An 11,962-nucleotide genomic window follows, 5' to 3' on the forward strand; every position below is an offset into this window, starting at 1 on the left:
ACTTGCCGGTCGAGTATGGCCCAGAGGTGTTCGATGGGGTTCATGTCAGGAGATTGGCTCGGCCAGGGCAACTTCTGGATACCATTTTCTTCCTGCCTCTTTTGGGTGTTTCTCACAATGAGGATTTTGCATATATATATCATACTCTTTAAACAAAAATTTATATAGCCCAAACACATCTAAATATATTTGATAAATTTAATTCATGTTTAAATTCTGAAGAAAATTAACGAATATTAATAGAAATTCTTACACATTTCTCATTGCGCTCACTCCCCACTATTTTCTTGTGATATATTTGTCTGAACTTTGGTTTTCAAACTCTGTGTGTGTAGGCATTATGGCGAAAAACAGTAAAATTGTTTTTTACTTAATTTATTTAAGTGTGCAATAAGTATACTGATATAAGTAAAGTGTTCTTGATTTAATTTCATCCGTGTAAACTTCCCATATAGCGTGTGTCAATTTGCCTCATATCCAGGGTAATCTGACACACAGATTATTATATCCAATCCTGAATAAATTAGCAAAAAATAAGTGATATGTTTTTACTACATAATAGAGGAAGGTTTTAGTCAAAATAACTTTTATTTCAAAATTAAAAAAAAAGTGAGCCAACCAGCTCAGATTTCCCTTATTCAGTGTATAAAGTCTAGACGATAAAAATTAACACTGTTGAATATTATCTACTAGCTTTGTGCTTTAAAGGTTAAATTGTTGCCAAGGCTTTTGTTTTATAATTTAGTGGTGAAATCCAAATAAATTATGAATTGAAGGCTTCATGTACATGAAAAAAGTTTATTAGTAGTGTTTCTGGGCGTAAAGAATTTGTTGTTATGTATTTATTTTAATATCGGCGTTGTTTAGATTAAGTTTATATTTAAAAACATACATAGCTTATAGTGTTAGATATGTATTGCGAAACTCCCGCCTATTCTCCAAAGTTGTAGAAGACTCTCGAGGGTAAGAATCAACAATATATCTATATACCCAAACGTTTAAATATAGCTCAGTATTGTTATGTGATCTGAATTTTCTAGAAAACCTTCCCACGCTTATAAATACAACCAACACGACGCGCCAAAAAGAGTGTCTATTAATAGTTTGCTATAATCAGTGTGCTATAAACTTCGAAATATATAACTGTGATTTTCATAACGCTTATCAATCGGAAAACGTCAGATATTTGACCTGGAACATTTACAAAGTTCGAATATTGCAATTTGTTTGGCTTCAGTGGATTCTAGTCGGACATTGAGTTTTTACGAAAATATTGCCTGGTTTCAACGGTGGAAACCTAGCGTTCTTTCTACGGGTTGAGTTAAAGAAACGAGATTACTGGCACAAGGAGAGCCCAGCACAATACTACACTCATGAGCCTGGTCTTTTCTGTTGATTGAAATGGAAAACTCGCAAACATAACTAATTTAAACACTTGTTTCACAGCAAAGCTCAAGAAAAGGTTGTTGTTATTTTTTTATTTTAAGTGTACAGCTGAACAATAAGTTTGTTTACACTGTGCCCATTGCAGGAATGAAAATCCGATTTTTAGCTTACCATTTAACCAATAAGGAGCTCTGAACAAAGGAAGGCATAAAACCAAATAAAAAAGTGAAAATGTTTATTGCAAGTAAACATGATTAAGTATATAATGTACAAAACTTGTGTGAGAGCTAATCTAAAATGTCATAAACTAAGGTGTTTGTAATATATATTAGTGTATCTTGAGCTTTTGTTACTAAATGTTTCAGTATGTGTTATACTGAAACATACATATATTTAAGATAGCATATTAGGTATAGTGAAACACGTCCGTTTTAAGCTATATGGAAGATGTTATGTGAGGGTCAAGATCTAATGTCCAGCATGACGGGGACAGTCAATTTAGTTATTATGGATTTCAAGGTGCATGATATGTTTTGTATAGTTTCTAAAATAAACAAACTTTTATCACTTTGGGGAATGGCCATTCTGTTATGTTTATGGTGATTTATTATATTTAACTAATAACATGATAGAATAAGTATATACCATAGGTATCATTGCATTGGGCTATAGGTTAGGATTTTAAAAACTAAGATGTTTGTAGTTTTTCGTAAATAGTATGTTCGTATATTTGATTCTTGAAGTTTTGTTAACAAATGTTTCATTATGCGTGATAAGTCTGTTATTTTACTTGCATATGTTAATGATCTCTGCTTACAACATATTGGGCTATGATGAACATGAATTTAATATATGAAGTATAAATGGAGACTTGTATTTGATGTCCAAACATACTTGTAAGAAAATATTATTTATAAAGTCTAAGCTAGACATATAATTATCTAGCATATGATCCTTAATTTGAACAGGGTAGAATTAAATGACTTTTTGTTAGTGAATTGTCAACATTAGGTGAGTATAAGTTATATTTTCCGAATAATTGTAGACTGACACAATCTGAACCTTTGACTCACTGCTGTATGTCAGACACAGTTTAATCTTACTGAGTAGAAAGCATAAATATTTTTGTTGTAAAGTACAATGAACTCAGCAACATACAAAAATTATACACCAGCACATTTTGTTTATAATCTATATTAAAGTCTTACATGCTCAACTGAAATGAACACGGAGTAACAGGGACATAGTGTACAAAAGTTTTATAAAATGTAATTTAAATGAAACCATCCAGTATTTAGTAAGATAAAATGTTTGTAGTTTTTGTAAATAATGTATTTGTGGATCTAATTCTTATATGTTCCAGTATGTGTTATACTTAAGGAATTGGCATCATGTTTTTTCAAATGAGAATTCGTTCAGAGAGTCGAGAAGACAAGGGAACAGTCAATTTAGTAATGAATTTCAAGTACACAATATTATTTGCAAAGTTCCTAAAATGGAAAAACATTCTTTGATTGCATTAGCTGGAATCACTTTGGTGAATGTCCCTTATGCTTTGTTTATGGTGATTTATTCTATTTGACTAATAACATGCTATAACAAGTGTATGCCACAATGATTATTACATTGAATTGTAGGCCAGTATTTTATAAACTAAGATATTTTTGTAAATAGTATACGAGTATATCTTGAAGTTTTCTTAATAAATGTTTTAGTGTGCTTTTTAAATATGTGATTTTATTTACATATATTAATTTCAGTACATTGGACTATGATGAAACCTAAGTTTTATATATGAAATATATATGGAGACTTGTATTAGTTGTTAGAAGCTAATATTCTTCAAAGACTAAGCTACACTTAAAGCTACAAGTTTTTGTAAATATTATATTAGTGTATCTTGGAGTTTTGTTCAGTTTCAGTGTATGTGTTACTTATGTCTGAGATTTTACTTACATATACTAAAGACAGTAAATTAGGATATAATTAAAACTGAGTTTTATGTAAGAACATCACAAAACATTGAGTTGTAACTGACGATTTGTTTAATTTTTAATTGAAAGATAATTCATGTTACCGGAACAGTTTCAAAATCCACGTGAGGAAATATCTATTTTGAAATAATTGAAGAATAATCACTTGATTTATAGCTAAAGGTCCTTTTATGACTACGATTGCCAACTCTTTTTTTGGTTATGAACTATTTTCATTTGAAAAAATGTATTTGATGCTTTGGTAAATGCCCCCATTGGCAAAACGGTATGTCTGCGGACTTATAATGCTATAAACTGGGTTTCGATACCCATGGTGGCAGAGATAGCCCATCGTGTAGCCTTGTGCTTAATTACAAACAGACAGACTTTGTTAAACTAATTAGTTCAAATGTTATAGTGTATATAAAATGAAGTTTTGAAAGATATAAAAACGGAATTCTTGGTTTGTCTTTTAGTTTTGTAGAAACAAAAGTATTATTTGTTTTAGTCTTAGGAGAATACGTCACTCGGTCTTATACAACATGCCGTCAGCTGGGATGTGTCAGCAATATGTTGAAATAGTCCACACCGTTTGTATGTGTGTGAAACTGGTCATTAAGTATCTAAAAATCGACCTCAACTTGAAGATCAACAGACAATATTTTAAATCAATATATTTTGTCTGATATATAGGAAGACTGATTTTTTAGGTGAAAAAAAAAAAGATTCATGTTACCATAAAATTGTTTCAAAAATCTGTTAGTTTTAAAAAACTACATTTTCTGAGTCTGAAACATCAGTGAACAATATAACATGTAATAAAATGCTTGTTAATAATTAAAATAAAAATTTGACTGTTTTTTGTAGATTGATATGCCTGAACTTGTAACTGAGCTTATCAACACTACTCAGAAACAACCAACTCTGTTATCATTCGAGTACGTAATTTGTGGTAATCGAAAATCTCATACATTTCACATATCTGTAAAGTTATTATAGTTTTTAAGTCTTCGTAGATATCATAAATATTAAAAGTAGAACTACATCGATCATAGTCAAACTATATTTCATTTTGAAAGATATTCTAAGCTGTATTTGTATACTGACCCTGTTTGAAATTTTGACCAATTGCTGTATGTTTAACCTTAGTCAGTAGTGAGCGTAAAATAATTTTGTTGTAAAGTACTATTTACGTTGGTTAACTAAGTTCATTCGTGTCATTGATTATCTAATAACTTTATATGTTGTAGTCTACATAAACTTGTTCAAAAAAATATGGAAATAGAATTTCTGACTTGTCAACAAATATATAAATTTGAAAGTTTCATGTCTCGTGCATATGGTTACAAACTAATAATATATATATATATATATATATATATATATAAATGAATAAGAACCCGATAACGGTATTGCGATATTTAATTCATTATTGTTTTATAGTGCTAATTTAATCGCTTATAAACAATTAATGTAATCAGTAGTTTGTAAGCTATATATACATGCATGAGGGAGGGAAGGGTATTACAGAACTTTCTAATTACAGACCTTTTAAAGTTGTTGACCTTTTAAGAGATTCTGTTTTGTGATATACGTTTAGACTTTTAGCAGACTTGAATTTAGATCACCTCAGCTGAGTTCAGTCAGATAAGAAAGTACGTCTTTGCAAGAGAAACTATTTTTATATCTGTACTCTAAAACCACAAAGTTTTATGAATATTATTTGTATAGTATGTTTTGTACTTCAGTTGAATGTTCTATAGAAAGTGTGGCTGTTTTATATAGTTTCTATAATAGCAAAATGATTGGTTAATCAGTAAGTCATTCATTTATTATATTTAATTGTAGTAAAACGGTTGGGTTAATGATCTTCAGAGAGAAACGAAAATAACTCCTATATACTGTTTGTTTCAGTCAGCAAAAGCAATCTCTCGACAAAGGTTTTCTACAATAATAATAATAGTTAACATAGATCCGTTAAACTGTAGCGATCAACTTATGAAGCTTTTCAGGATGATGATTGTAAAATTATGTAAGATGAGTTATTGACTGTCATACATAACTTTGTCAAATAATGGATAATTTGTGTTATAAAAACTGACATATGTAACAGTCTTTAGTAAGACCCTGTAATAATAACATCGTCCGCTTAAAGTCACACTATCTTTAGTAAAACCCTGTAATAATAACAACGTCCGCTTAAAGTCACACTATCTTTAGTAAAACCCTGTAATAATAACAACGTCCGCTTAAAGTCACACTATCTTTAGTAAGACCCTGTAATAATAACAACGTCCGCTTAAAGTCACACTATTTTTAGTAAGACCCTGTAATAATAACAACGTCCGCTTAAAGTCACACTATCTTTAGTGAAACCTGTAATAATAACAACGTCCGCTTAAAGGCACACTATTTTTAGTAAGACCCTGTAATAATAACAACGTCCGCTTAAAGTCACACTATCTTTAGTAAGACCCTGTAATAATAACATCGTCCGCTTAAAGTCACACTATCTTTAGTAAGAATCCTGTAATAATAACAACGTCCGCTTAAAGTCACATTATCTTTAGTAAGACCCTGTAATAATAACAACGTCCGCTTAAAGTCACACTATCTTTAGTAAGACCCTGTAATAATAACAACGTCCGCTTAAAGTCACACTATCTTTAGTAATACCTTGTAATAATAACATCGTCCGCCCAGAGAAGCACTGTCAGCTTTTGTAAAACTTATATAAATGAAAACTATAAAATAGCTAGTATAAAATGAAATATTTGTCAATAACAATAGAAAATCATAGTTATATGTTTAGAGGAATAACATATTTAAAACATAAAGCTAAGATAGTGAAACAGTAAGATTGTATGTTATACCACTGCATGATATTTAGAGATGTTATCACGAAAAATCCGCCCTCTTCAGAAATTTCCAAAATTATAATTAGATATAGAAGCGACAACTATAACCAGTTCGTTAAATGTGGTACTAGCATTATCCAGCTCTAGAAACAGTAAAAACTCTCTTGCAAGTTAAATATGGAAACGAACACTTTAGAACTAATGAATTAGTGAAGTGTTTTATTCATAAAATGACAGATAATTGTAAAAAGTATGCTAGGAAATAAGGTAATATATTATTAAATAATAGATGATCCCACGAATTATGCTAACATTGTCCTTAGTAGCATCATATGCCTACAGTAACACTATCCACCTACAGAATCATTCTCCGCCTATGTAAGCGAAAACTATAAAATTAATTAGATTAAAATAACAGATTTAATGTATTATTCATAAAGGTAAACTGTAAGCACAATATTAAGCAAGTTAATAAGTAGGTTTAAGAGTTTACTTGTTATTATAAAGTTGATGTCATGTTGTCACCTTCTAGCATTTCGCTCGTGGACTCCCGGCGCACCCTCTGGTGCCACTTCATGGCCCTAGCAACACACCCTCAGGCGGTATGATAACTTGCGTTTGTCAAAGCGCACGTAATACTTATGTAACCCTCAGGCAACATCCTTTGATCTCCACTTACATAACGACCTCTCACTGAGGCGGCTTTCTTTTGACACAGGGATACCCCCAATAACAAGTGATGATCATTTTCTTAATATATAGTGAGTAGATCCCGGTACATTTCAATTAAATGTCATAAATTAACGAGTTGTTCGTGTCTGACATTCTAGCATAAGCTCATTAGCTGTTGTGAATTTGGAGAAAAGATGTATTGAAAATGTAGCTAAAACATTCAGACTTTTCATGAAGAAGAAAGTATAACTAATAGACACAGTGATATAATTGTGGAAATACAATTACCATAGTGAAGAGATTCATGAGCAAGTTGTGTTCTGAATTCCAACTTTTGAGCATCAATTGTCACGGTGTTAATTTTTGAGTTGGCACATGTTTATCATACACAGAACTCTAGAATAAACGGGAATAAAATTTATCTTATAGCTATTTGAAGTTTAAAGGTCGTTTCTTTCTAGCTTTATTATAAAGTATAAAGTTCTCTGTGCTCTGCCCACCACATATATCGAAACCCGAATTTTAGCTTTGTAAGCCTGCAGACTTACCGCTGAGGGGAGGGGGGTCTAGGATAAAAGCAACAAAACAAACATTATTGAAGTGTCCAGAGACGACTTATTAATTACTTACAGATTGGTTTCAGTAATTCTCTTCGAATGATTACATGTCGACTTTACACCTGTCAGCCATGATCTGCAGGCTTACAATTTACTGCGAAGTATTTTCACCCTTGAGTAGAGAAAAAGAAGGTTGGACTTGGAAAAAATATTTTAAATGGTTTAGAATTAGAAAATATTCCATTAAAATTATGTAATAGGTTATTTCTTAAAGTTTGTATATTTGTTTGTTTTAGAGCAAAGCGAGATTGAACTACTTGCTATGTTCACCGCGGGGAATCGAATCTGTAAATCTGTAGACATTGTATCACCAGGGGACGATTTATTAAATAGAACTAATAAATGATGTGTTAAATAAAGTTACTTGATAACGTATTAAGAAAAATGAGTAAAGATATGTTATTGTCTTCTTAAGAATTTCATACCTAATACCATGTTGCAGGCCATAGACTATAGAGTTACATCCTCTTCAACACTAAAAATTATTCTAATATAATCGATGTTTTCATTGATGAATTTTTTTGTGTTTTTGTAGATGCATCTAGACACAACAATGCAGTTACGTGGCGCCCTCTTTATTACATACTCTTTCATTCTAATTCAACTGACAGGTGAGTTATATGTTAATAAATGATATCTAAATATGTATCATGTAATATATTTTATCGATACAGGAGTTGAGGTTAAAGTTTTTAAACAATCTATAGTTAAACTGTAGCTATATGTTAATAGGTAAGTTGTGAATACACGCATTCATTGTTCGCGTATCGCTCTCCACACTTTGGTGTTATGGTTGCATTATACGAGTGACGGTCAAAACTCACAATTCGGTCAGATAAGAGTAACTCAAGAGATGGTGGTGAGTGTAACTAGCTGCCTTACCTCCGGTCTGTAAGTACAGGATTTAGTGAAGTTTAAAATACACCGAGGGTAAGACATAACTAGTACCAGAAAATTCTAATACAAACAATGGGTAAACAGCGATAGTAAAATCCAAACTTTACTCTTACGTAAGTCATACTTATATAAACGGTAACTGATTGATAGTTGAGTTGTGCTTGTATACTCTCTCGTTGGTTGATATGCGAATTGTGCATGTATACCCTCTATTTGGTTGATATGTGAATTGTGCTTGTATACTCTCTAGTTGGTAGATAGCTAAGTTGTACTTGTATACTTTCTAGTTGGTTGATAGCTAAGTTGTACTTCTATACATTCTAGTTAGTTGATAGCTAAATTGTACTTGTATACTCTGTACTTAGTTGATAGCTAAGTTGTACTTGTATACATTCTAGTTAGTTGATAGCTAAATTGTACTTGTATACTCTCTAGTTGGTTGATAGTCTTGATCGTGTATGTTTCCAACTTATCTTCAATGTACGAGGTGACATAGGTATCCCGGTGTGTGACACAGAAGGCAAGATCCACTTCTCCCTCTCATGTCATTTCCCAGAATGCTCTAAGAGTGCGTTCAAAGTTTCGTAGAGATCTACAGATAAGCACGGAGAATACATGGTAGACTCCAAGGGTTATACATAGATAGGTCAGATCCAAACTTAAATCTCCTTATGTCACTTCCCAACAGTGCTTTAAATGTTGCATGCCATATTTGTTGCAGATCAGTAGAATATCATAGTAAAAATAGGTAGAGGCATAGTAGAAATTAAAACGAACAATGAATCTCACAGATCTGGTTGAGCTGGACAAGAAGCGTAAATAGCACTTCTGCTTTACGTATATAGATTGTTTTGGATGTTTTTAGTTCTTTTTTTAACTCAATATATAGATTTCGTTGGCTAATAGGCGGGTTATATGGCTGTACTATATAGTTAATTTACTGATTTGTAGCAACATCACATACAGTAGCTAACTTGTAGTAGGTTGTCAAGAAAGTAATGTTGTTTAGATGAAAAAACCCGAACAACTTATATATCAAAACAGAACATTTAGTAAATGAAACTCTTATCGATGATGCTTTTCCATCTTACAATCAGGTTGTTAATACCCTGATTAAAGAAATCACTTGGCTTTGAAGCAAAAAACATGTCGATATCCTCTTTAACACCTTTCACATCCCTGGACAATATTTTCACCTTCCTTTCTTTTAACCAAGGGAAGTCGTCTTGGTGATTGCCTAATAAACTGTTTGTTACCCGGATTAATATGATGTTCTGTAATGTAATATAGGTCATTTGATCCTTAGGAGTAAATATCCACTCTGGCTTTAAGTAGAGGTTTCAATTGTTGCTGCTCCTTTGATAAAAAATAGATACAGCATCATTCTTACAAGTTCTGCAGATATATTGGAAGGTATCCAATTAATGTTACTGGTTGGACTGACTGTCATTTCTGTTATTCTGCTGAGGAGTCTATGATATCTACCAGTTTAAACTGTTCAGTTCCTTGCCCATGCTTCAACTTCTGTACGTTATTTGAGAAATATGCCAAAACCATAGGAAAACATTGCTTGTTGGGTGGCATCATAATACGTCTAAATAATACTTCATCTGGCAATTTCGCATGATGGTGTCTCTACACTACACAATTGCACTTTTATTGAATCCAGAACCAGGTGGCGTCACAATAAATTACCATCTCAATCTCAGGAGAATTGGTTTCAGCTCTCTTCACTTTTACCTTCCTAAGAAATTGACACAGCAAACCCCTTGAGCTCTGTTGGTTTATTTGCAGCATTAATTAATTCAATCATGCTGGCAGATATTCCTTTTGGTCTCCTGCAGCTTTTATTGCTTTAGCCCGCATGCTTAATGCTTGCTTCTTTGGTGTAGTCGTGTTGAAATACCTCAAATAATCTCTTGTTTCTTGATTTGAAAAGACGAACTTGGAAGATCTCACTTCTGACACCAAATTGTTATATTGATAAAATTAAATAAAATATAAATATTGTGTGTATTGATTTGAATAACTGGTTCATTAGCCACTTGTACAAAATAGTTCCCAAATAATACGAGCTTGGCATGGAGCTCGACTCGAAATCTGAGACTCGCGGGTTCGAATTTCCATAACTAAAAATGCTCACCCTTTCAGCCGTGGGGGGCGTTACAAAAGGACAGTCAAAGTCAATCCCACTATTCGTTGATAAAAGAGTATCCCAAGAATTAGCGGTGGGTGGTGTTGACAAGCTAGCTGCTTTTCCTCTAATCTGTCTATGCTAGATTAGGGACAGTTAGCGCAGATAGCCCTCGAGTAGCTTACTGCGAAATTCAAAACAAACCAAACCAAACCCAAACAATATCAAACTCAGGTCTAACTACTCAATGTGTTAGGATACATAATCAAGTTATTTCTCTAATACTAGACCCAGACCTAACTACAGAGGTTTAGGCTACATAATCAAGTTGTTTCTCTGATACTACACTCTTGATTGACTCACTGAAGAAACTATAGGATTCTCAATTGCTTCACTTACTGTGCTAAATATCTCTTAATCAAAACTGATTTCAAAATCTAAAACTGATAAAACGAGTATATACGATTTCCTCAAATAACGCTAATGTTTACTGTTTACATCAAATGTTATCAAACGACACTGAATGCATACAGTGCCTTCTCTCAAAAATCATTTACAAGACAGATTATTTTAATACGAAATTTTAACAAATAATAAACTAATTCAGATGCATGTAAAATATTATTTTAATTTCCCACAATAATATTCAATAATAAGAATACAATGCAACCATAAAATATAATCAATATTAGTGCATGTATTACAAAATCTACACAGAATTACAATGGCAACCTAGAATTTAGTAATACTATAATGAAACCATGTATTTTTTTATAGAAAAATACAGCAACATTAAGAAAATCGTATTAAATATAACAAAACAACCATGAAAGTAATAGTATAGTAAGAACAGGTACTTTGGCAATGTAATTATACTAAGGCTTCAGTACAAACCATACAACCTAAATAGATATGTGTAATTATTATACAAGACTTTAATAAATACACTGGAATCAAGTCAAGATTAATATAATGTTGAGTTACACTGAAGATCATGTAGTTAAACTAAAACTGCAATAACTATTGTATCAGGTCGTCAAGAAATTAATGTCGCTTTTTTTTTAGATGAATAACCCCGAACAACTTATACATCAAAACAAAACATTTAGCAAATGAAATAGTCTCCATTCTTATCGATGATGTATTTCCATTTTGCGATCAGGTTGCTAATGTCCTGATTAAAGAAATCACTTGGGTTTGAAGCAAAAAACATGTCGATGTCCTCTTTAACACCTTCTACATTTGCATACGTTTTCCCATTAAAATGGTGTTGCAGCGAACGAAAAAGATGGTAATCTGGTGGTGCCATATCTGGTAAATATGGTGGGTGGGGGAGAATTTCCCAACCAAACTCCACAATCTTGTGTTGCGTTAAACGTGCCACATGTGGACGTGCATTGTCGTGGAGAAGAAAAACACCTTTCC

General features: G+C 32.2%; 1 protein-coding gene across 1 annotated transcript in view; it reads left to right on the forward strand.

Moving 5' to 3' along the window:
* LOC106462799 (neuropilin and tolloid-like protein 2) overlaps nt 1–11,962 on the forward strand; it is a 108,594-nt gene that overhangs the window by 14,166 nt on the left and 82,466 nt on the right. Inside the window, exon 3 of the mRNA XM_022390150.1 lies at nt 8,042–8,117. Within this exon, the coding sequence (XP_022245858.1) occupies nt 8,042–8,117 (76 nt within the window). The remainder of the gene's footprint in view (nt 1–8,041; nt 8,118–11,962) is intronic.

This window comes from Limulus polyphemus, unplaced genomic scaffold (genome assembly GCF_000517525.1).
Source record: "Limulus polyphemus unplaced genomic scaffold, Limulus_polyphemus-2.1.2 Scaffold1255, whole genome shotgun sequence".
NCBI lineage: Eukaryota > Metazoa > Arthropoda > Merostomata > Xiphosura > Limulidae > Limulus > Limulus polyphemus.